At 43.2% G+C, this 27,195-nt stretch overlaps 2 protein-coding genes across 5 annotated transcripts in view; one reads left to right on the forward strand and one right to left on the reverse strand.

Annotated features, from left to right (window-relative positions):
* Positions 1-27,195, forward strand: part of LOC111246790 (uncharacterized) — a 96,213-nt gene that overhangs the window by 40,404 nt on the left and 28,614 nt on the right. The gene's annotated exons all lie outside the window — the stretch shown is intronic.
* On the reverse strand, positions 4,012-27,026 carry LOC111246791 (frizzled-4-like). 2 transcript variants are annotated; one of them, XM_022796972.2, is made up of 2 exons: positions 26,469-27,026; positions 4,012-7,547 (listed from the first exon to the last, which is right to left on the reverse strand). In XM_022796972.2, exon 2 carries the CDS (start codon positions 7,543-7,545, stop codon positions 5,986-5,988), a length of 1,560 nt encoding a protein of 519 aa, XP_022652707.1. In that variant the 5' UTR covers positions 7,546-7,547; positions 26,469-27,026; the 3' UTR covers positions 4,012-5,985. The 2 variants fall into 2 exon arrangements, with proteins under 2 accessions (XP_022652707.1, XP_022652706.1); XM_022796971.2 differs by lacking the exon at positions 26,469-27,026 and adding an exon at positions 12,006-12,611.

The raw sequence follows: 27,195 nt of genomic DNA on the forward strand, positions 1-27,195 counted from the left end.
TTAATTTACTATGGTTTTCCCCACTCTCGTCTACCATCTGCTAAGCAACTTTAATCATGCATATATTGTACATTATTGGGCTGCAAGAAATTTGAAATATCTTAAACTTACTCTTACTCACTATTGATTTCAGAACAGCCTTCTGATGAGGTCATGTCAAATATCCAAAATATGGCTTCATTTATATAAATGAGTGAAAATATGAGGGACTGATAATAACTCACTATTCTAGAACTTCGTTTACTTGGGAGGGGCAAGAAAGAAACAAAATTGACTGCAGGCAAATGTCCTAATCGCGATGGCTGTTTTTCTAGTTGTTGTTACTTGCTAGGTAAAGTACACTTGCTAACGAAAGGGAGGTATACATTCAAATGGGTGTGACACTACCGTTTTTAGTGTTGTGTATTGCGGTCCGCGCTCTTGTTGCCTGTAAATGTATAATATATCGCCTCATTATTAGGTGTGGCTGCTAATCCACTTCGAACTCGCTTAAACCTAACCTCGCGTGTGCCGCCCACTCTTTGTCTATTGCAACATAAACGTGTACGTCACATAGGGTGAATAACGGTTAATAATCTAGCCTAATTAGGACCTTCAGGGAGAAAAAGCAACGCCAAAATAATTCTGCATTCGAAGGACCAACTCACAGAACCCTTAAAAGGTTATTCATAGTTAACCTACTATGACCAGTTTCCCCTGGTTTTAATTTCGATTATACGCTAATTACACCAGATCTTAACGACGAATAATCTACATAAACAAACACAAATAAATAAGCTAATGCCGAAGTAAGAGGCACGTTCTCTACAGACTAAGTTGCTATTCTCTTTGATTATGTCACGTTTCGAATACATTGTACCTAGAGCGTACACAATGGCACCACACGAATGCAGTATGACCGCCAAATTTTAAATCGAGCTCGTACGAACGCAAGCCTCAAAACATCTTTATCCAATACAGAATAAACATTTTTTCGATGAGACGAAACCTATACAGGTATCGAAGTCTTTTTGGGCATAGAATCGTATAAATTTATAAAATAATTCTACAACTTCGTGATTAAAATATTTTCTCGCTTCGTCTTTACGCGCTCTGTATTAGAACTCTCTTTTCATAGAAGGCTATGTCGCAGGAGTATACTATTTGGTTAATAGCTATACATAAATTCGGTGTTGTAAACAGGAGGCTGGCCATAAAAAAAGTATCGTCTGCCAGTAGACCTGAACGAATATATCATTTCGCTGTGTTACATACCAGTATCGGAACTATTTGTTTAGAGTAATATGATTTATGGACTTCTTTTGCAACGTATTTGTTCACAAAACTTAATGGGAACTCGTTCAAGCTTTTAGAACGATTTTAAGACCCCCATAGATGAAATTCACATTGTCTTGTAACTATCGAAGATAGATACATTTGAATACATGAGAATAGTTCTTCTATTATACAATAATTATAAAAATCTTTACGGCGATTGCCTTAGCAGTTGACTTCCGGGTATAATCTCGGGTGCATTGACAATCCCATTTCCTGGGAGCGCCAGAGAAACGCTTTTACGCGCAATGCACCCATGTCCGCTTCCAGGCCTTCCGTTTATCCTTCGATCTAGCAAAGATTTTCTATTGTCATTCCAGATAATTTTAATACAATACAATTGACAGAACGGAAATTGAAAAAAGGTCTTATTTATTCGACAACAATACCAATCCCTAGTATCAACTAGGTAGCCAGCCAGTATTCATTTAACTTAAATAAAGGTCGAATTTTCCCCATCTGCCGATTTCTTTTTAAGTAATCTAACTACCTAGGCCCTAGTCAACATTAGAAATCCTTTTTGCTAATTTCGTCCACCAAAAAACTGAGCGGCCGTTTTGCCACCGAGGCAACTCCAAAAACTATCACTTAGTGGTGCAATTAAAAAACAAAATATTTTATACATGAAACTCGCAGCCATATCTGAGTCATACTATTTATTTTCAATTAGATGGCCGTCATTGTTGTTGTTTTGAGACAAAACACATACATCGACGGTCTGAATTTGGAGCTTAACGCTTTGCTGGTTATCGATTCAAAGACTGTGTCAATCTATCTCCCACGCAACTGAAATGTTTTCGATAAGCACCAGTTAGCGTAGATCTGACTGAGGCTGTAATAAGAAAACAGAAAGGCTCAACATGACCCCTAGGAGAAGCATTGATCTAGATTAACGTCGAAGATCCTGTTACTCGCCTGAAGTACACAATAGACATTTTTGAAAGGTTCGATGTAGTTCCCACAGCTCCTTTCCTTACCATACTAACTAAGACGAGTGAAAGCAGCTTCGCAGCCTATTTCGTGGTCACTTTTATACGCAAAGATATGCGCAAGGATACGCGAAAGGAAGTGTTCTAACTTCTAGGCGAAAACTAGCACCGAAAGTACTCCTGCTCTGCGAAATCCATTTGTTTGAATAATAACCGTTTACTACAGACACCGTGGTACAGATGTAAATGTTTAGGGTAGCACTGACTTCACTCATAATAAAATTAATAATAATAATAATAAAATACCAATAAGCTAAACAGCCTCTTTTAGATACGTCAGAAGGTAAATCGTTATAATATGTTCCACTCTAAACAAATTAGATGTAAAGTAAAGTAAAAAAAAGTAGATGTAAAACAAAGTAAAAAGCCTTTTTTCATCACTAAAAAAAGACTTTTCACCTATACTAGCTACGGTTTATATGAAGACTATCGTGGGAGTTGCTTTCGGAGTACGGCTTCAAAAAGTTCTTACTCATCAATTACACGAGTTTTCTCCATCTCATATGAAAACGATGACTAAACGCATGCTCTACGGAACTAATTTGATTTCATACAAAAACGAGTTCTGTGCCAAGTCAGTGAGGTAAATGTACATTAACTGTAATTGTGAGGATTTAACTTTTTTGAAAATCGACCGTTTACAAGCCAGTGGACGACGACTTTTCGTTTTCAGGCATTGGTATACTACCACCTGATCGGTTCTTTGTGATAAGAAACAGGGATAAGATATAAACATCAGCTTGAATTTGCTAGACTTAGATCTTCTTTGTCACGTCTTCTTATCCTTTGGAGCTACTTTTGTACTAAGCATGTGGTACGCTGATTTGTTTCCAAATGACGGCAGTTCGTAATAATAGATTTTGTACTCTCTTTAATTCATTTTTATATATATATTTTTTATTTATCTTTCTAATTCTGTAAGCAAACTTGCATATGACTTTCTTCATGGAAGCTAAATATATATATATATATATAAAAAGAAGCTAAAGCTTCATTGTTGCCTATGCAGAAACGATCACATGGCGTTTTCTGAGAACGTCAAAATCTGGGCCATAGTTTTTGCACAAATACGTAGCTATGTTAGGAGCAACTTTTCTAAGGGGTGACGTATTCTTTTAGGTAAAAAGCGCAACAGTTTCAATCCTGTCTGATCTATGTAATTTCTCCTGCTTCTTACAACCTAGTGATGGGGCCTCGATATCGTTATAGATTTAGAACTAAATCTCTCCCCTTGACCATGAAGGAAAGTCACAGGTTTGAGCGAGCAAGGATTTTCAAACCGAAGGACTCACAGGACCACTTAATGATTCAGTTTGACGGTGCTTTATGACAAGCTAACGAAGCTATGATTTTTGCACAAATTGCAATCAAAGACATTATATGCCCCTTTTACTTCAATCCTACGCGCTGAAACAGACTAAGGGCATCTTCTAAATGGAAATTCGTAATATTCACGCTCAATCCATCCCTGTATATAGCTATTTTACGTAAAAGTTTGTTACTGGTCCGCTAAATGAAGTATCATATTCCGGAAATATATGCTACCTAAATCTACTGATTGTCTAGATGAATCCACTTCCGTCATACGTATAGCCGAAAGAGACTACTAAGTACAAATGTTCCTATCACGATCTTACGCGACGTTATTGCATCGTACCTCATGATGTTTTTACCTAGAGTAAACCGGCTTAGAAGAACGACAGCAATATTTCTTATATAAACTTAATATCCATTTTATTTACATATTTCTTACATACTTTTTCTAATTGGTACTCTTTTCTCTTCTTATTCCCTTACTGTTTCGTTTTTCGTATTCTGTCTAGATTTTTATTAATTTATTATTAAATACAGAATATTTACACAAATTTACAAACGTAGCTCTTTTGGTCTATCAGCTACAAACATGAAAAGTGTTGTTACCGCTATTGGTGCGTTATTTTTTTCACAAGCCATTCATAAAATTCCTACTTGCACGAGTTTCAATACATTACTGTGTTATCATATGTACCAGATTGCATGTCATCTCAGCGCATTGGGGTACTTCTTCAAAAAGAAGCAGTATTTCTACCGTTGTATCGTACTGCAGATTACTCCTCAATGCAATTGTATTCCTTTTTCTCTTCCCAGCTTTTTTCCAGCGTGGACTTAGAAAAGAAATACAACAACGTCTATTGCTTCTTTACCCTGTAATCAACCTAGTCCCAACTCCATCGCGAAATCGTTATTTCAGGACTACTGAAGTACCTAGATTAAACACGAATCTTCGTTGTGCATAGATTGAACTTTTTACGAGTTTATGGCACTATAACGCGCTCTCAGGTACTCGCAAATGACTACATTTTGAAAATAACACGGTTAATGATGCCGCGTACATATGTATATAAAGGGATATCGAGAAACAGATTTCAGTGGGTATTGGGGTCCGTCGATGGCAATAGCAAATACAAACGCAAGTGCATGTTACTGCGTAACATGAAATGTGTATTAGCCAGTTGAGGCCAAGACGTCTAGTCAAGAGTAAATACAAGGAGATAATGGCTACTCAGCGCTGTAACAGCCATCAATATAGTGGGTATTTAATTTATGTACAAGTTTCGAGGGGGATTAAGGCGAAGATAGAATTGAAAACAGGACCAGATTGTCCTGAGCTTGATTGAAACCAATCGAGTAAACCCTGGAGTAATGATGTCTGTGCACAAACTGCCCTCATCAAAGTGTACGCATCTATCCAGGTAATCTCGGTCTGTTCCATTCACCAGCATATATTAGGCTGCTATCAGCAAACGTGACGGACTTCGGAGCTCTTAGGCCTCAAGCTCTACTTTCGTGAGAAGGGTTCTCGATTGTGGCAATGCGTTGTTGCCCTTCGGGTCCGGACATGTAATGATTTTCTCGCTGGCCTTCAAGACTCACGTGCTTAATTGGCTCTCACCAATCTTCAACGAATTTCTGCAACGGTATGCCTTGGAGAGACAAAAACTTGACCATTGGGCGTTAATTTTGGTCTTAAAGAATGTTTTTCCTTTTCATTTCTCCCGGAATAAACTCAACCGGTTTGCACTCACAAGTTCGCGAACTATAAAAACTACGCGCAGCTAGCGGCGCGTAGTTTATAAGTCGTTCAATTTCAACATCTGTCGGGCTGGCTTGCAACAGCCTAATGCATGCATTATAACTTCATCTTTTACGTCTCGCTCTTTCTGCATAAATAATTAGTCTGTATGGAGTTTACCAAGTGTTTAAAACCGTGTATTTGTGACCCAATATATTGTAAAGGAAATTCACAGGGGTGCACTTTCTCGGTTTAACGCAACCAGATAAAGTCAAAAGATTACATCGTTGCTCAACGGGAAAATGAACAGTCTGCTGCACGACATGTTGATATCGAAACGTACACCGCGCTATTTAGACAAAATACTTCAACAGTTTTTAAATGAACACAGGCTGTGGCAAAAACAGTGGTCGGCTCTATGCCTAAAGGTCCTCTAGCAACGGGGAGAAAGATGTACGTCTTTAGAATAGGCCGATCATATGAACTTAATGGTTTAAGGAACTAGGGCTTAGGTTTTGGCCGTGCTTAACAATCGATTGTGATAATGTAGTGTCCAACACACACAGGATCGCATGAGCTTTATTGCTGTTGCATTAAGGTTGTATACGGGACACAATAGAAACCCATCCATCACAAGACGGTGTGCCGTTGATGATATTGATGCTGCTGGTGTTGTTGCTGCTGCTGCATTTGATGCAGTAGATGCTCGGGTACGAAATACTGATTCTGTACCATTATCGGTTGATGCTGGAACGGCGTAGTTACGAGCAATGGGGGCGCTCCCGTTTTGCTCACAGACTGATCGTGCATCGGAGCTTTGGAACACCACGTCCATAGACCGGCAGTGATACCGACTACAACGCTCATAAACATCTTAAAGACAAAGCACTCGACGTGCGGCCGCGAAATCGGCCCATTCTGATTTAGTATCCACGAGTCGCGATAAATATACTCGTAGAGATTCACGCCAAGCACGCACGATGCTGGTATCACATAGAGAAGGGCAAAGATCCACGTCCGAGACTCCGGATTATACCAACTGCTGTAACTTTTCGCTGGGGTCTCTGACTGCCATCGTCGGTACAACGTTACACCACCGCAGATCAGGAAGGCACAGCCGAGAATTAGACAGGACAACTGTGGCAGAATGACGAACGCCAGCAAAGTGTCACGGTTCTGATTGCCAACGTAGCAAACACCGGTTAGTTCTTCAGCGTCCACTGCACGCATGACGAGGATCGCAGTCATCATAAACCCTGGAATAATCCATGCGGCACAATGGAGAGAAACCATCCTTCTTTGTACTTGCTGAGGCGGGTAGTTTAACGGGACACACATAAACCACGTTATTGTCACTACAACCCACCACATCGACGCCGCGTTATTGAAATAGTAGAGAAAGGCGAACACCGATGAGCAGTAGTAGCTTTGCAGGCCCTGGTGGACGAGGACGGAGACGGCGCCCACTTGGAAACAGGACGCAACGCCCCTTCCGAGTAGTAAACGAATAAAGTAACCAACAGATTGAGCACAATAGCACACGCAGAGGTAAACAACAGCTCGGTCTGGAATCTCAAATTGCGATCTGTCCATAAAAAAAAGCAGGATAGTGAACGCCGATGTCATGAAGCATGCCACGGTCCATACGGCCATCCAGATATCTGCAAAACGCTTGTTCTTAGCTGAAAATAGCAAATCACTATCACAGAGCTGGCCGCAACGTTCGGTCGCATTGACGAAAACATACGAGCGGTCCCCTTGACGAAAGCGAGAGCACTGGTTCGAATGTTTGTTCCAATAATGTGTTGACTTCTGCCGGACGCTATTGGGCCGCTTAGGGGTCTTGCGTGGCGGCGGAGGCGTGGGCGGGTCAACAGCCGTATCTGGTGCTGGTCCTTCCATACACATTTGGTCGCCGTCGTTTTCAGGAGGAAAATTCGTACAGTTGAGTTGCTCAGGCCAGTTGAAACCAAAATCTTGAAGGGTGGGAGCGCATGACCTCCGAACCGATTCGCAGAGCGGTCGACAGGGCCCAATGGGATTTGGGACCTTGTCCGTACACATTGGCACGTAGACCGAGCAAAGAAAAAAAACGAGCTGTGAGCTGCAGCCGTACTTGATCAATGGTGAAAACGTCATGTAATTCTGTCTAGCTTCCTCCTGGGCTTCATGGCCGAAAAAGTTCGGCATACCTGAAACGACACAGAGTATGATTCATATTATTATTGAATGTTTTCAGGTTCAGACTGCTGTGTTGTTGTGCAGAGCGCATGTTGAAGGTTGATCCATAGGCACAAGTAAGGCGGGCTAGGACAAAACTTGGTCTCAATTGGTTTTCCTCTGTCTAGTGACCATGCGACCTTATCAGTTACATGAGCCACAAGCTAGCTGTCAAACTTTCACATGGTCACCATACATGCATGGAATATTTATGCGTATTTTTTGGGCACGTTAATTAGCTACGTTGATTATACATTGTGTTCTTATACATTAGCAACATGCTGGAGTCAGCTATTAATAGACACACAACCAAAATAAAGGCATATACAAATATCATCTAGTAATAACGAAGATAGAAATCGGCATGGGACCGGTGACAAAATGGATCCCTTGCGAAAGGCAGATTCACTGCGCTGTGCCTTGCCACAACTGCCGACGCATAATAAGATGTATGTATATATATATATTCGTCATTCTCTACTGAACAAGAGAAACCTTGATTTGCGTGGCGATGTCGGCAAGATCAGAACCGGTGCTCATGTCTTGTAATATTTCACTGTGGCACTGTTAAAAGTAAAGAAGCCGATCCACACAATAACCTATGTGGCAGCATATGTGCGAATGAAACTTCCCCCATGTGTCGCCAGGGTAATAACGTAGTCGAGTATTTCAAACGTTCTCACATGTGCGAAACTCCTCTACCTTTGACGCACATGTGGGCCATATTGAACCGGTTAGATTTATAGAGCCAGGTTCGTCACGTTCGATCAGCGGAAGAAGATCACAGCCCGGGAAGGGAGGCGTTCTCCACATTGTCTTTGGGTCGCTGGAAGCATCAGCCCATTTTCGAAGGCGAATCTGTTACCCAATTTTCTGTTATCCTATGTTAGCATTTCTATCAAGGGACTTTCCTCCGACTAACCCGGTTGTTAATATGAAAGATCGTCTGCGGTTACTCATGCTTATAGGTAATTCTCGCTTCTGGACTAAACATGTTAACCAAATGATCTGAATCCGAACATTATTTGTTTCTGTTTTCAGCCAAAAAAAAAAATCAAATTCCCAATTTTGCACTCTTTTTAAAGTCAAAGTATGCGCATGGTCTTTTCGATAGCATGTTACTGCGAAAGTAAGTTTTACCGATTCGAGTTTTATCGTAACCTCCCGACTACAGTCCTCTGTATACCATAATATGATTATGTTTGTTAAATAATTCTAGAGAAATTCGACTCAATGGTCGACATATTCGTCGTGCTAGCTTATACTGATGTCTGATTGTCAACTGAGTGCATCTAGTCCGTTAACTAAATAAAGACTTCGCGTTCGCCAACTCTGTCGAATGCATAAAATGAATGGCCTGATGGCCCCAAATGACCTGGTCACCGTCCATCACTATGTACACTTAGGTCTATGTGTCTGAGTGGTCGCTAAACTGTTTTCTTGATTGGCCTTAGCCCTGGTTACAGCAGTGACCAGCGACGAACTGCATTAATTCGTTCTGCCAGGGAAGCAACGTTTCCTCAGATAAATCTCCCAGCAGAAGAAGTCTGTGTCTTTTACAGATTATGCTCATAATCACTGTATATGTGTACTTGTAGAGGAAGCTTGGCGGATGAGCTAGCACGCTGACCCGGTTCCGTCTGAAGTCCCGGTTCATCGGTCATCAGCCCAATGACGTCCCGAACCAACAGCGTTTTAGTTACTGAGTACAGACAGTTGCCAGCCGGCCCTATTCCACGAGGTTAAACGACGTTAAACGAATTGCCTAGCATTAGGACGCATCAGCGAACCCGATACGAAGATCCAATACATAATAGCTTTTTCGCTGGGAGAGCCGGGCGCCTGCCTAAGATAGGTGCTCGCCATAGATGCGTTAACACACCACCTCCACCTACAGATGCATCAGAAATCGAAGACGAAAACGACGACGTGAGGGCTTCTTTTTCTGTCGGGTGCCATCCATTCTCTACCTCTGTATCGAAACGCATCGAGGGGCACCCGAATGCCTCCTCCTGGTCGGGCTCTTTTTATACTCACCTAGTCGCTTGATGCTCCCTGTTGCCGCGACTGTGATTGCTGGCCCGTAGGCCAGCTGAGACTACCTAAGGTTAGTGCTGCTCGAGACTTCGGCAACGGTACCAACTGCGCGCCGAGAAAATTCTGCGCTCAGTTCTGTTGTGATGCTGTAGCGGCTGTTCTATCGACCAACTGCTTCGTTGTATGCCGCTGGTAGCAGTGGCGAAGTTGGGACCCAGCAGTTTTTTTCTATTTTCTTTTTGTACCGCGCAAGGCAGAAACGACAATTGGCCTTGGATACTCGATTGCGTTGTTGCTGCTGGCAGCATAAGCTTCTCCGACTCTCGTCCCGTACTGTCCGTGCATTCTGTATGCATCACATGCAGACAAGCTAATCTCTGTTGCTGTTACTGGACACGGGTCTGACTGACGCTGCTGTTGCTGGCTTTATTTTTGCTACTTTGGCATACGGCACCCTCCGCTCAAATCCTGCTCGATCGGATGCCGCCGAATAGCTTCGTCAAAGCACACAACAGGGGGAGCGCCAGCCATGGCCGGTAAGCGGTTGTGGCCAGCAGCAGCAGCATCAGTCAGCTGTAGACTGGCATGTCGTACGCGGCTGACGAGTAAGAAATCGAATGAGCAATACTGATAGTATAATGGAATGAGAAGATTTGGACACGAGACTTCCTCTCGCAGCGCGCGCTATAGTCACCGCTGTTATTGGTCCTGATGCCGTCGGTCCTGATGCTGTCAGTTCTGCTACGTTAAGCTGCAAGACGAAGAGCTGCGACTAAAAGCAACAACAACAATAATAATAATAACACTAGCAGCAGCAGCAGCACAAGATCAAGACGAGCATCAGCTAAAACGAAGACAGAAGGCCAGCACAACGTTCGCAGAACCAACAACAGCAATAGCCCTAGCAGAAGCAGGAACGGAAGAGAACGAAAGTGCGCGGATGAGCTGGAGAAAAAAATCAACGAAGACGAACACAACCACGAGTCGAACGTACAAAGACCACAGTTAAGAAGGCGAAAAAAAATACAATCACTCAGCTGCTCAGCCAGCCATCGCCGTAACCGTGGTCGTCGTTTTCGTCCCCTTGTCACTGCGCGTAGCCATCAACAACCATCGAGCAGCAGAAAAAAGAACGCAGCGCCAGGATGGCGACCCGGTGACTGGTGAGCCCGATCGCGAGGAGCCACTGAGCGCAAAGATGGCGGAACAGAGCCAATGCCCGAGAAAGTCCGTGTACATAGATACGTGTAGATATGCGTACATCTGTGTATTATCGCAATGGCGATAAGTTGACGACTACACTAAGCAGAGCGACTATACGGGTACACCTATTGCCCCTCAACTAAAGATGTGCATGGCTAAATGCCTGTAGGAGGAAAGATTGCCAGTGTTATATAGGAGATTTAAATACGAAGAAAGGCAACCTCGAGAGTACAAGACATCAGCATGAACAGAAATGATAAAATCGAATAAGGTAGGTAATACAAACGACTGCAGTGTCTGCTGTGAGGCCGGCGCCAATAAATCAACAACAACACTAAAAAATAAACAAAGCATTATTGGCAAAACTAAGAGCATCTGACCAGACATTAGAAATGCTGCGCTTCCTGGTTTTTCCACCTCGCGTTGCTTAATACGTGGCCGCATATTCGCGGTTGAAAATATTCGAGCATTTCCTGTGTGCAATTGTGTGCCATTTTGCCTTATCTAGGTTAGGTGATTAATTAATGTTAGAGAGTGAAGTGTCTCGTCGTCAGCCGAATGCGCAGCTTTCCCTTATCTATCTCTCTGTTTGTGTCTGTCAACTGGGGAAAGTGGCCGCTAACCAAATGAGCAACGAAGCCTTTGTCGTCATGTTGTTATGCTTGTCAAAGGGTACATTAGAATTATACACAACTTTCTCTGCTCTTTGTGTTGACGGTCATTATGCAGCTAAAGGGAATCCTAAATAGTTACCAGCTCGCTATTCAAGTTCTAAAAGAACTGCAGCTCGTAAAGTTCGAAACAAAATATCGAGGCAACCACAAACTCTTTCTTGCACAGTATCTAGCTAATGGTACACTAAAAGCGTACTAGCTAAATGGTATCTAAAATCGTATCGTTTCTTTTTCGCCGTCAGCCCAAGGTTGTTGTGCGATAAATTCTATTACACTGTAACAAGGACGGACAACGGACTAAGGACAAAAAAAAAAGCTCTCAAATGTATAGCGACCAGGTCGTTAGCTATGATTCTAATGTGGCATCCGCCCTTATACGCATGCAAGAGGCTCGTTGTTCCTTTCAGCTCAAGTTGATCACCAAGCTTCACTTGTATCTAAGATACCTGTATTTTACACACGGTGTACATATATGCGTATAAAACGAATAGCTTGTAATGTACGTCTCGTACTTACCAGTGACGTTATAACCAATACCCCTACAGTATTCGATTTCAATGGGTTCACATATTCTGCCGGATTGTGACGTGACGCCGGCTATAGCCAGCGTGAAAAGCAGAAACCACCGCATGGCTCTCAGTGGTATCAGTACTCTATCGTGGCAAAATCGTTTAGAACAGCAGTCGATATTGGCGGCTTGGGTGTAATATCCTTTCGAGTTATAAGCACCGTCGCATAGAATACAGACAACAGGTTCGAATATGCGCGAGCGTATATCCTTTCTTCGTCAACGATCGTCAACACAACACCAGTTAAACATGGAGATAGGTAAGTTACACCTTAGCGGACCGATTGACCGGCGCTCTATCGTAGTCAATCAATCTATTTCATGCCAGTCTGTGCTGCGCCTATTTTCGTTAATCGAAAATCATACAAACAGATCTCCGTCGAGTTGGTATATAGCAATGGGTGTCGTCGAACGTTCTGTCGAAACATCCAGAGCGGACGGAAACCGACGGCGAAATGTGCTTGCTGGGCGCCGAAACACGGTTATTCATGCGTACGAGAGCAGAAACGCCAATAACTATCTCCAATACGAACGACAGGAATAGTCAGCGTTGACGAGGTGCGCTGTAGTGTTTACTGCTGCCTCCCGGGGGGAAAGGGCGTTAATACCCTCTCCAGAAGCACTCTCTGAACAACCAGCAGCAATAGGAGCAGCTGCTGCGATCGACATTAACAGCATGGGGTACCCACCGGGTGATCGACCCACGAACGGCCAGGACCAACCAGCGTGAACAGCGGAGAAAAGAGCCTGCTGAGAATTGCAGCCACAGTATGTAAGCGGTAGCAACAGGCGTCTAGTCGTCGTCACTAGCTCACTTGCTCGTTCGCTCCTGAATTGGGTTTACTGCTGGCGCGCCGATGTCGCTTACTCGCTGTCTGTGGATGCTGCTGTAGCAGCAGCAGCAACGGGCGCCACGGCAGGGTACCCCGAAGAATGCCCCAGGGACGATGTTTTTCTCGTTGCCGCTCTTTTTGCTGTTGACTTTTTCGCGGACGTATCGGTACAAGTCAGCGCGAAGGTATGACGCGAACAACAGTACGAGCAGAAAAAGGAGGCGCAGAAGGAAAAAGGGAAGATCTCGAGACGAGCGCGCATCAGCTTCGTGGGGGTCCGTCTTGGCGTTTCTCGAGCCCTCGTCTGTCTGGGTATATGTACAACGCAAAACCAGGACGACGGCAACGATGCACACATGGCGAGGTCTGTTACTTAGTTGACCGTTGGCTCAGCTAAAAAGGTAGCAACAAGTACTTCCTTTCTCTTTACTTCGACGCCTACTTCTGTGTTTTTTATGTAACGTGGACCGTACAATCGTCGCGGAAGGACAAGGCCTCCGAGGGGTTCGTCTGTCGAGCTGTGTGTGGCTGATTTGCCCATCTGGGGGCAGCAGCAGCAGCAGCACCACCACAGAGCGAGCAATGTGAGAACACTCGTTTAGAGTGGATGATCGAAGACTACGTTACAATACCTACACGCAGATCTCCAAAATGCACACAAACACACAGATACACAGTCACTCCCGACTAGTATGGGTTACTAGCTCGGGCTCCCGTACCAAAACCAGTAGTGAGATGATGGCGTCACTCACTGCCAGCAGAGCTGATGCCGCAGTGATAATGTTTCGAAAGATATAGCAACGATTTCCCGGGAGTTCCGTTAAGACGTTTAAGACTAGATAACAAGCTTCGTCGACAATTTGCTTTCGGCTGGATTTTTCGTCTCTGACGCAACCGGTGCAATTCGCGTGCTGCTTCATCATCGATGTCATCACCACGACTGAGGAAGCAGCAACAGCGTTTGCATTGTTTAGTAAATGGCCGTCAGATTCAACGATCGAAGGTCGGAAAGCGACCCTCTAGATAGGCAAACATGCGTAGAGCCTACTATCGTCAATTCTTTATTAGATATTTATGGATATTTAAGAGTATCGCCGTCGATGATCGTTTTGTCATAGAATTTCAGCTTCTTGTCGTACTCGTAGGTTTCGACCAACTTCGCTAATATTGTTTAAATGTCTCGCTGCTCATTTTTTTAATTATTATTATATAAAATTTTTTAAATTAATTTATATAAAAGAGCAACTGGCATGAACAAGCTTTGTTGCATTATGATTTGATTTGCATGTTTAGAACGAATACATTAACGACCGGCGATAATTAGAAAGGGTTTGCTTTATTCACACGATATTAAAGAGAAAAATTCAACACCTATGTAGTCTTAGGTATTTAATAGACATCTTTTAACATCGCTCAAGTTCATCAAAAGCATTTTTCACAGCTATTGAGGTGCAAACCCGCTCAGCCAAACATTTTAGCTTTTAATTTAGCTTGAGTTCTTTAGCTGGGTATTGTTGTCCATCTGCGTAGATACCTTTCGCGTAGCTCTGATTTGGCTTCATTTCCTCATCCGTACCAGTAGAATGTCCAATCCTTGCTAGATAGCCGTTCTCCCGGTTCTTGTCGTTTCTACACGAGGCATCCATTATTGTTCCTCTAGTGGCGACGGGATGCAAGAATTTCACGCTACAATGACAATATAAAGCGCGTGTGCTTTTCTTCGACTACTCTGCCCGGAACAGGAATAACAATGACTCTAGAGGCTCTGCCCCGCTTTCTCCTACTTCGCCATTTTGTTTCTGATTTGGTGTGCTCTAGTGGTATTAGCGTTATTTGCGCAGACCCTGCTAGCCGTGATGGGGTTTCCGATACTGGGGTTGTTGCAGCAGCTGGTGACGCTTATGCTGTGCTGGTTGAACACGTTTGTCCTTGACGCCTTGTTGTTGAACTTCCTCGCAAGTGAACTGCGGTATCCTTCATTTCGATAGGCCTTCTGCTGGGCACTTCGTCTCCTCCTTCTGTCCTTTATTGTTCTCGTCTCTACAGTCGATTGTTACAGTACAACCGAATGTGAAACCCAACGCTGTATACTTTGACATCGGCCGTTTAGATTAGTAGGGCAAGCTGTTACAATGTACATATTTCCAGTGTTTAGAATACTACCCGTTAAAGATGAATAAGTTTCTAGTGTTAATTCAGCCATCTAGGCAACTTACTAAATGCAGATGAATCGAAAATATAATTTTTCTGGAAGAATCGCTTGTGGTCGTTTCTCCCAGTAAGGCTACTGGGAATGTTTATCCCGTTGCATCGCACCATAGAATTTCGTATCTGTTAGCATACATCTATACTCAGCAGGAAAGGTGTTATTTACTGGTAAATCTTCATAAACCAAGGAAGAAATTTTTTCGTTTGGGTATTCAACATAGTACGACGCTATGTCTTCTAATAGAAAGCTAGTTATTCGCAGAAAAAGAATACCTTGTCCAATGAACGAAATGGGGTGGTCTAGATGCTCTGTTTACATCGCACCTACACGTAAAGGCGTACACGTGAAGGTCTGTGTGTAAATCCCTTCTTGTGAATTTCCCCCTTCTGGGGGTTTAGGGATGATGATTCCAAGAGGCTGGCTTTGTTAGCTGAATAACGAAAAGAGACCCTTATCTAGCTTACTGTAGCGCCAGAGCTGCATCGAAACTGACAAGTGCTTTTGTTACGAGTAGAACCCAACAAGCGAACTTTGCAAAATAAACCATTTCGATCTATCTATTCTGCTCGGTCTGTTTTCGTGCAGAGCTTTCTCGTACTCACGGAGCTAAGTCAGGGCGAAGGCGAAATCAGATTTTTTGCTACAGCTCACCTCCTGTACTCCCGAGCCCCGCAGAGATTACTACCTTCACGAGCACTCAGATGAATTTCCTGAGTAGATATCGTAACGAATCAGCAGACCGGCCAGTGGCCATAGGCGGACCCAGTTACTCTGGAACTCTATGCATGAACTGTTGCTTAAAACCAGCCGTTCTGGTTTGCTGGTAAAGCTCTAACGTGAAGTTCATCCTTGCACTTCGCCCTCACCTGCTTTGTTACCCGTTGGGTATGTTTTTCTACAGCGGTTGCTACTGTGGAAGTTGGATAGAGTAAGCTGAAAAGCCGGTTGACCGACCGTAGTGGGATAGTAAATCTCATTAGCAATACAGAAGGGTCTTCCAGCTAGATGAGGTTATTCAGCTACGAAGCACACCTTTCTGCGATCTGGAATGGCTTTATGGGTTGGCTGAAGTTCCGCCTTTGCGACGCATCAATGAAAAACTGTTCTAATCTGACCCAACTCATGAAGCAGTGATAAATTCTGAGGTTCGTCTCAACTCTGTCTCCGTTAGAAGCCCAAATACCAAACGACAGATTCGAAATGTCTACCTTCTGGCTGATAAAAGGCCTGTAGCTTTTCAAATAACTATGATAGTGCGTTGGAAGAACTTTTTTTTATTAGAATTATTATGAAACATTCGTTACAATATATTATTTTTATCTTCTGCACTAATTGTCGTTTTCTCTCTAACTTTTTAAGTTTCATCTCTACGAGGGGGGTGAACTGGTGTTGATCATCACTTCGAATCGCGACGTTGTGGATCGTTTCTTTAATATCATTCCAATTGAAAGTCATTTAGTGCATACAGACGAATGCTCAGCGGGTTAACGATCTTTAAATCGGTACCTCGTGTATCATAAGAAATGCGCCTATATTTTAAATGTTAGGGGGCGCTTGTGAGGTTGGTAGCAGTTGCGCCGCCCGTGTTGAGTACAAAGAAAACGCTCAGATAACACCGTTCAATAAAAGTCTCTGTTCAATAAAAGAATCAATGGTGTACATAGCTCTATAAAATACTAATACTCGTCATGTTTGAGTCGTCTATGATAAACCATTTTAATAAAAACATAACGCTAGAAAGATAAATATCGTTTAGTAAGACAGTCAGACAGTTTTCGTAAATTATGACACTGCCTATTTTTGACGTACCTATTGATCACGGTTGGTAATCACATCGTTAATTTGCCATAACACTTAATTAGACAAAAGGCTTAGATGTGTTTTCGTGCTTGAACATTTCAGCCCTGTTGTCTGTCTTGTGATTTCAGAAAACATATTCAAATAATGGGTGTTACACGCTGTTTTTTATGAAAAACGTACTCAAAAGAAGCATAGCGCAAAAGGGTACTTACGCGTCAAGTGCGAACTCTTGTTTCTTTACAAGTTAATGTCAAGTTCAATTAATGAGGAAGTATTTTCAGACGAATTAAAAACACGTGAAATTGTTGCCACTGCCTTGGAAAGGTGACCATATATCATATATAAGTGTAACTTAGCTGTTCTTTTCCACTGATCAACGCCCCACATCGATTTAGTACTTCGATAGGCATGAACCTATTTATAACTTAAAACTACCTGCTTGTTCATTACGATGTTGGTTGTTGTATATGGTACGATGCCCAGCATGCCTGGCCTGTCGAGAGATATCGACAAATGTTTATCATAAAATTAATTAAGCGTTTTTTTTTTAACATGTACATTTTTGCAATACGCTATAATATACCGAGACGTGACGAGATTTTGGGCGCTATTAATTTTTGATTTCATGTACAGGCCTAAAAGGCACACGTTCGCAAAAACGATTCAGGCAACAGTATCCTGTTCAACAAGCGATTTCACTCGTCGCTTTACATCCGTCAGCGTCATATTCGTAATGATCGATCGCTTAGCATCGAAAAGCTAGATCAAGAAAGTAGGGGTCAATTATGGATGTCACAGTACGTCTGACCGAGCGTCACTTTGACTGTGTCCAGAGCGATCAAGTACCCAATCCGAATTCTTAGCCAGTTAGCGGCTAAGTCCACCTGAGATACTCTCGAGACTGGTAACCCATAGCAAAACCTCGAGATTTCAGTGAACACACGAACATGTACATCTGTTTATCCAGGCAGACACCACAAGCGGATCGGTGCTTCGATGAGTAGTGACTTCTACGAAATAAGAATGACATCTCTTCCGGCTGACAGTATCCGATCAGAGATCATCATTCTGTCACATGAATTCACTCCATTACCCGATACGGGTGTTTTTTAGGATATGTCATGTTATGTTAAGAGATTGGCCCACTCTACGTAGATCAAACCGATAGAATTTCTTTCACATACGAGGCAAGAGGAAAGATTGTGAGTCACTCTTTATATGATAAAATGGAACAAAAGCGAGAACGATCTGATGAATATATTTCAGCGTTTAGCCGCTATCTGCCATGGTAATTTTAACCACGTGCGTTCACTCACCACTGCTTCTAGACCCTTTAGAGATAGTAATGCTAATAAGCCATAGCGAAGCAGATCCGGTTAAATAAAAAATATAAAGTGATGCTCGAAATGGTAGCTGTCGATTCGATCTGTCTGAATCTCCTGTGACCTTGTATCTTCCCTAGATCGGCTAACGCGATATATCATGCTGCGCTGGTAGTCAACCGTTGCTCTTCTCTATTTTCTATTATAAATATGTCTAAGCAATTAAACGTATCTCGGCATGGAACAGGAAATACGGACTCACTATCGTCGACGTTGAATGCTTCCTTTTCACCCTTGACAAGATGGCAGTCCAGCTTTACGGGGCACAGGTATACTGACGAATTTGTTTCCGTCGTACTATATACACATACGTGCACGCGGGATAGCTATATTAACAAACGGCTCGAAGATCAGGAATGTACTGTTACGGATTATGTAAGATGCATTATCATTCCGTCGCTAACGGGCGTTTGTCGAAACAATTTATCTTCGATCTTCACTGCCGATCGGACCCCATGCTATAAAGCTGCATTTCTATTATTTATATTCAATGTACTATATGATGATTATCGAACGTTACCAATACCAAGCAGCTCACTATCAAATGTGGTTAGACTCAGGATTTGTTTGTATCTCCATTAATCTAGTAGGTCCATTTGCATATACAATGGCCACGAATGAGTGACTAATGACGCCCTGCATACGATTCAGTGATAAAAGCAATTTCGTTTTACTCGCTCATAAGAAGGGGCGTGAGTGTCTTCAGACAGTCCCATGCTACAAAGTAAGGGCAATGGCGAATGTGTCGTAAACGAAAACCGAAACTCTTGTACCTCGAGCGTCGGCACCCAGTGACGTCCGATGTTAGTTTAAGCAGTAGTCGTCATACCCATTGCTGTTTGCTTTTTAGTGGTGGTGAAAAGTTTAAGATTCGCTCTCTAGTCGACAGAGCTTTGCCGGTCATCGGCAGCTCGTGCGTAGCGTTAGCTGATCGGCTGACGTCCGCCGTTCAAGGCCGCTGATCCCACAGTTTAAGTTTGCCCGCCTTAGACCCATCGGTGAGTGTTTAGCTTCGCAGTTCGGGTCGTACATTGGTTGGAGGATCTGACTGCTGGCTACTGCTAGCGCTGTTATCATGGTACAGACGCAGTCTACGATGAACTTTTTGGCTTCTCCCAACACAAACATTACTTATCATCGCCGTCACGATTTGTGGTAACCGTGCCCTTAGAGAGAAAGTGAACTTTAACTGGACCTGATGTTTAGAATGATCCATACGATAAACGTCTGGCAAAGCCACCGAACGTCTGCTAGCAGGTCCGCCTATACGTTTGTGTATCCTACATGAATACTGACCATAACGACCTAAACGTTCAAGCCAATAACTATCGTCCCGCGAAACCAGCCGTAACACAAATTATCAATAGCAATAACGGAATACAGGCCGTCATCATGGAGATTATCGTCAGCGAGCGAAACTATCTTTGTTTGAAATGACGCTTCGAAAAGTCATCACGTTCAATTCATGCGTTGTGGTTTGGCTTGTCCCTGTACATGACATAGTTCAGTGATGGCTAGAGCAGCGGAGTACAACGATTCAAATTATACCATCATATATATATATATGACATGTTTACATTACGTCATAAAAAATTTGTTTGTTTAAGGTCCTAAATCCGGTCCGTGTAGCAATAATTCAAGTTGTTCAGGCTAAGCTTGTAGTCTAGTAGTATGCTCAGCTTAAGATACATGCGGTTTTTTTTTATAATGCAAGGGGTCTTAAAGTCGTAGACTTGAGTATACGTATAAAGAACATCAGCTAATGTAATTCATACTATCTATGCGAAGTAGTCAGTGATGGAGTTCTACTTAAATTGTTTATCGGTGGACGAGCGCAAGGTTTCGCGGAAGCTCCTACATGTTCGGACTGCTCGCTGGCAAAATACGTCCTTTTCGTCCGGTATTATTAGGCATTGCTTTAGGAAAGCTGACCCCCTAATAGCATTATCAATCGACCGTGTGACTGTCTATGACGGGTTTCGAACGTAGACTTTAGCTCACTAAGTGACCTTGAATTTCATAAGTAAATACTCCACCATCACATCGTGGCAAGTATTAATCAAGAAGACACTAACAATACGCCAATCCTTCCAGTGTGAGATAAGTTTCCTTCCCTCGGCCCCGTACTACTCCTGATGATCATATGCGATATACCTTAAGAGTAAGGAAGAATTGACTCGCAGCCACCACGCGGTTTGTTTAAGTTAACTCGACACAAGTTCCGCTCATACTGACACTCACAATTGGGAGACGCTTCCTCATTTCCTCATATCAGAGAACACACCTTCCCTTCTCGTTGAAAATTGCTTCAACATGTAGTTCAGCGGGCCCCACGTGCGCCCCACGGCACGGATGCACGCGCCATAGTACTCCCATGTATTCTACAACCCCCGATCATCTTCTACGAGATCCGACTCAATATCGGTCGGTAATAGCGTAAACAGCGACGGCAACAAGCCTGAATACCTGAAGGTTCTTTCGACCGTTTGATAGTTCATCCGTCTTCAGCTACTTCCACCTTGTCGTCCATTTCCATAGTAATTTTGTGTTTACCGTTTTAGCTTGTCGTTGTTGTTACTGCTGCTGCCGGCTATTCACAAGTTCTCGTTGATTCGTGCGCCGATACAAAACGTACAATTACCCTGCTCAGCTGATCCACAGCAGCGGTCGATCACTGTTGTTTCTGCTGTTGACGACGACTTGGGCTTTCGATTACCGCGCCTGGCCTTTTTTTCCAATTTAAGCCACGCCAATCCCGCCTCTCACATCAAAGCAGCAAATTGACTATGGAGAAAGAATCATTAATAAAGAAGCATACGGCTTCTGCCGTTAAAACCTAGTGCCACTACTAGAAGGTCTACTAGTAAGCCAACATTGGAAGCCGCTGTAGCCTGACTGCTAAGTAACGAATGAATCACGGCTGCTTCGTGGCGGTCCTGTGACTAACTGCCTTTTCGGCTGAGCGATCCCGCCCAGACGAACGACCCGCTGAGGAACTTCAAATAGGCACCCAAAAGTCACTAATACCCACAGCCAGAGACGACAACGGTAACGAGAACAACAACAGGTCGAGAAAAAGAAAAAAAAAACGACAAAGAAAACGACTTCAATATTGTGTGGCAGCGACCTGAGGGGCCGCAACAACAACAACAGTTATGGCGCCAACTTTAGCTATTATACGATGACAAGACTATATCTTTGAGTTAGGCTCATAAAAGTCTAGCCTACGCCGAGGAGAACATGCTCCGATGGCGCGCGTCTTCGCCAAAATTCAGCTTATCGGGCTGGCACTCGATACGCATAGTGACTACTGAAATGCTGTTATGCCTACCCAGCTACTCTGACAGATCGCAAAGGTTCTATAAGGATATAATTCTATGCGTGTATGCCCCTTTATGGATCATTGATAGCTGAAGTTGACGTCGCGTTTCGAAACTTTGTGGGATTAGATATGCACCGTGTGGAATAGTATTTCTAAAAAAAGAATCAAGGCAGGAAAAAATGGCTGAAGAACAAAGCTGTATAGAGTCATGCCTCCCCGAGAAGATAAATTTACGTAAGTGCCTGCTTCTATCATGCTATAATTTTGTTAAGGACCAATGCTAAACGCAAATTTAAATTTCCAGAAAATAAGCTCGCTGTTACTTATGGCGCTACGCAATTGTTATTGAAAATACGCGCGCATTTCAGAAAACCTCAAGTCTTTGCTTTCTAGCAATTCCGTTAAATTGGCAGGCGATATATGTTCTGCCTGCCATAGGCGCTCCTACACTCTTAAAACTTGACACCAGCCATCTATCAAACACCACCTTCCTGATTATAAACGTATGTTTGTAGATATAAGTTAAAAGTTAATCATTTTTGTTACGTTCATAGTCATGATATATATATAGCCGGGTCTAGCTAAATACACCATTATAAACGATTCCATGACTAAACATGCGCTGTCAGTAGTCATAAGACTGTAATCCGGAACGGCCATCAACAGCATCAACAATGGAAATTCAAGCGTGAAAATCTTAAGGACGACCTCTCTTTCCCTTGCCCGTAAACTGCTTTCAGCTGTTTACCGCGAAACTCACAGATGGGATAGCACGGGTCTGGGTTATCCGTCAATTTACGGGGGACGGACGACGCGACCAGGTAGAGCGGCTGCTGTTGCTGATGAGCGGTCAGAATATTCTGCGGAGCTGAAAAATCTTAGGGCTCCTTTCGCTGCATGTCTATCTCAGGGCTCCTTTCGCTGCATGTCTATCTCTTTCCCCGAATGTGCTTAACGTTAACTGTTTAAACGAGGGGGTTCAACTATTGAGTTCATATTAGTTGGGTCGGCTGGATGAGTGGGACCATTCTAACAGGCAGACGAAATGGACTACGGCAAAAGTCGCAGTATACGAGGCTTTTGGCCCAGGGGCTGTATATATACCAGTGAACGCTGGCACACGATCGCACTACAGTGTGATCATCAGTTCATACCAGAGCAATCAAATCCATTTAAACCGAAGGTTCCTGGAAATTGAAGCCGTCTATTTAAGGCAAAAAAAGTTCTTGGAGAAACTGGTCATACCGTACCCTTAAGAGTATATTTCTATTTATACGAATATCAAGAGTAGAAACTATTCTAGCTAACATGCAGTATTAATCAGTAGTAATAGTATAAAAATTTTGAGACGTTTGTTTTAAGAGGATCTCAGCGTCTTAGAATATGAATACGATATCCAATAATTGTAAATGTAAAAATAACAAGATGACTGACATGGCGTTTGTTCATCTGGCAGTCTTCAATATATTAGTGCTAATTATACGGAATTTTAGTGGTCATCCAGGTCTTCCCAGAAAACGCGCTCAGCCCGCTGATATCCGTCTTAGAGTGAAACACGCACACGGCATGTGTTGACAGCAACATCTACTGATATTAGCTAGGCCAATAGAAATAGAGCTATACTCTCTATTTTACTTACTACACTTTTAGCCCGTTGATAACGTTCGGCTAGCATCGACAGTCGCAACTGTGGCCGCAGGTAAAAAAAAAACGTTTCCATCAACAAATAGATTTGCTTTTCTTTTTTACGGTATCCTAGTGTTTGGAGTAAGGTAAATATCTGCGCAGGCCGGAGAGATAGTACCAAACACTGCCGGCGGAATACAAAGGCCTATCCGTGAACTATATTCACTACACTCGAAATACAACGGCAACGGCTTCGACGCTTGACTAAAAAGCTATTTTCCATATTCTTTTTTCCCTTAAGTATCGTGGTGGTGCTCTTTTGTCGCACCCTCATACTTGCTGGCAAGCAGCTAGTAGAACGTCGAATAAAACTCTTTAATTTGCCTCCTTTCTCAAAAGTTCTTTTACTTGGACGAGATGTTTGTTGGAGAATCTTCAGAAGAAAAAGTGAACAGCAGGAAATCTAGCAGAGACAGCTCAGGCCAAGCCTACCGGTTCCATGTATTCCTCAACAGTATTTGCTGTTTACATCGTTACCGCTCAGCGTCACTGAGAGTGTCGCACTGGGTTCGTCAATAGAAACTCTCCGTGTGACCATCCAACTCCAGGTTGGGTCTGATGGAAGACATGAGCGTAAGCTGGCTACTTGGCGATTTATCTGCCGACGCTACATTGCGCTAGTCGTCAAAGCGACGTCACTTTCCTAAGAGGTTTAATTTCGTCGAGCTCCTGTTCCTGAAGACGTCCTTCTAGCATCAGAGATTTCTGGTTAAGTGTTCCTTTGTCGGCATACGCTTAAACCTAATGATATCAGCGTTGACCACGATGGCCCCTCGACACGTTGAGATGAAACTCTATTTGCTATTTTGTGCCATAATGGTCTCGTCATTACCATCCAGTGCACGAGTAATGAATAGCAAGCTTCGAACGGACCACGAAGCCAAGCTTAACTGATGCATAGGTCAGGGTCTACGGTGCTTCTGCGCTTTTAGAGAGAAGCTAACCGTTCGCATCTTGAGGAGAGGGGAGGGGGGTAAGAAGAGGCTTCTATTTCGAAGGATATCAGCATGAACAGCAGCGATTAATGGTATCTTGGCACTCCGTGAATGCTATTCTGAAGAGATGGCCGGCGCGAATGCGAGGTTGCTTTTGTCATGACAATAGACATGAACCGGACATTTTCATTTAATGGGCTGTTATTAAGCGCCGATTATCACACACCATCGACTTTTGCTAATCGCAATAGTATGAGGAGGAGATACAGAAGCTAATGTAGCTTCGTACAACGGAAAAGGCCATTTATCAATTCAATCGGCTAGCGGCGTTCCGTTGTCCATGTATATGAACCACTGTTTTTCTAGACTGGCAATGACACTTTTCGTTAGAGCCGATGGCGGCGTGCGTTTTTGTAGCATTCGCCATAAAGTGCCAACATACTGTTCTATTGGCCACTATAGATAATCAACATTATCAGGCCGGGGACGACTAACAGATCGTGCTGGAGTTCCGCCAACTTAAATAAGCCGTCGTCGGTAGTATTAAGCTGAAATCAACTACGTACTTTTCCCAACACCAATCAGAAACAGTGTCGCAGCAGCAACAAGACGACAGAGACGATAGTGCCTCCTTGGTCAAAGTCGCATTACATAGTTTTTCTTCATTTTACACAAGTTGTAGCGTGTGTTCGTGCCGCAGCTTCTCTTTGTCGACAAAAGACAGCTAATAGGCCCAACCGCTCATCTGACTCCGTTGTTGAAAAAAGGATGTCACAAAAAAAGGCCGTGGCGACTCTTTAGCAATTGTGCGAGGAGTAACGTGTAAACACGGCGTCTTTGTCAGTTGTTTATTCTATCCGAAGCGGAGAGACCTCCACTTCCCGGCCCCCATCAGCTTTCCATGTGCAGTATTTTTCTCTTTGTCAATAATTCATCAGATTGGTGCGTAGATTCTCGATTATCTGCGACTTTTTCCTTTGTCCTTCTTTCTTAACGAGGAACTCAAATGAGTTCCTCGTTAAGGACACTGGCCGTCACTGGGTAGATGAACTACTTATTGTTATCGCATATCATACTATTGTTTCATCTAATATGTTGCGATTACGGGCTTTCCTCGAAAGTGATGATGATGCTGATTCGTGTATTAGCCTAGTCCATGCACGGAGGTCGAATTTCGGTCACATACAAGGAACAAGTGTGGACTATTGAACCCTTTCAGATGACTGCACGCCTACATAGGCCAGATAGCACAGATGAACAAAACGATAAGAGAGTAGAGCGTTTATCTTCCATAAAAAACGCATTATCATTTGGTGGTATTTAAGTTGAGTTCGTTAATCCAGACACGGTTATCGAATGCGGGAATGGTACGATGAAGAGCGGAAGATGAATTTTGATCTGTACAAATCAGAATGTGGGGTCGGGAAAATGGTAACGTGGGTTCCAGCAAGTATTTGCTTGGCCTACAAGGAGTCGATCGATTGAAAATAGGTCGAATATGGCGCAGAGGAAATCGATGCTTGGAGAAAGCGGTTTCAACAATGGAAGAATACATTTAATCCGGCGTATATCTGTAGTAGTGACCACTGGCGACTGTCATGCAAGGTGATACAGAGATTTCGCCGGCCACCAAATTGCCCGTTGAACGAATGCGGATAGTTACTATTTGCTGGTGATTTTAGTGAAAATCTTTGGTTAGAGAATTCATCATAAGGATGTAAAACGTCAAGTGCTGTAACTCGTAATTTATGATTACTAACTAAGTTTTTGCAAAATGCTTCTCGAAGGAACTTGTGATTGACAGACAACTTGACGCTGTTAGAGATGCTCTCATTAGAGTTTTCTATTGCTTCGATTTGAATATGCTCGTTGAACGCGAAAATAACTTTAGCCCATACACACGTGTCGTTCAAGTAAATTTATCTATTCTGGTGTCAATAACATAAATTGTGATGAATGATTCAATAATGATAAAATGATTCAACGCTTCGAAGATCTACTATATCAGCCTCCTTTAGATAGATCTTTTTTCGAAATAAATAAGCGTACTCTCAATGTTACATTCATACAAATTCTCATGCGTTTCGAAACGGCAGCTACTTTTCTCATCGCTCTGCTCTACAGTTACGCTCTTCTCCTGTATCTTTGCACAAGTGCATACAATTCCAATTAGGTAGCTCAGTACCCTGACAGTTTTCTCAGTAAATCTTTTAATCACATTCGGCACAATGGCGAAATTCTTACCTTACGATCCTTGAAATCAGCTCATTTAGCGGTAAGTGAGGACTTGGCCTATGCGCGGGTCATAAGAATGAGTTTCGCTTGACACGGTACGCTGTCAAATGCTAACCACAATCTAATTCTCACGGGACAGTGCCTCTTCCAGGCGGCCATATTGAGCCAGCTAGGCCAGATAATTACCTAGCTATTTAAGATGCACGTCCACAGCGTATCCGTCAAGTGTTACCGGCTCCGCATCAGAAGTTCAGATGAACTGCCGTTAAAAGAAGGTTGCCCTTGATCGACTGCAGTTACTCGATGCGATTGTCGTGACCTATCCCTCCAGGCTTAGATGCAGGTGCAAATATAGCTCTTTTTGGATCCGTCGCGAAAACCAGCGTGACAATCCTCGACCTGGGTGGTTACTAGCTTTTCCATAGGTTGTTGCTGTTTCTTTGGCCTAAACGAGCTGTTGCGCCCATCGTCCTGCAACAAGGTAACGTGAAAGGAACGCTCGGGTGCTCGCCGAAGGCGGAAATATGTCGTTGTTGATGTTGATGCCGCTACTACCGCTGCTGCTGTTATTGTGTTTGTTGTTTCGATTATAGCTGACGACGAACTAAGCTGAGATTTTCGCGCACCACCTATCACCTCTCGTTTCGAGGAGCCATCGCGTAAACCATGTAAGGTTAGAGTAGCTTGGGTTAACTCCCTTGGCTTTTTCCTTACCATTCGTATCGCCATTAAGATG

Source organism: Varroa destructor, unplaced genomic scaffold (genome assembly GCF_002443255.2).
Source record: "Varroa destructor unplaced genomic scaffold, Vdes_3.0 BEIS01000003.1, whole genome shotgun sequence".
NCBI classification, from domain to species: Eukaryota; Metazoa; Arthropoda; class Arachnida; order Mesostigmata; family Varroidae; genus Varroa; species Varroa destructor.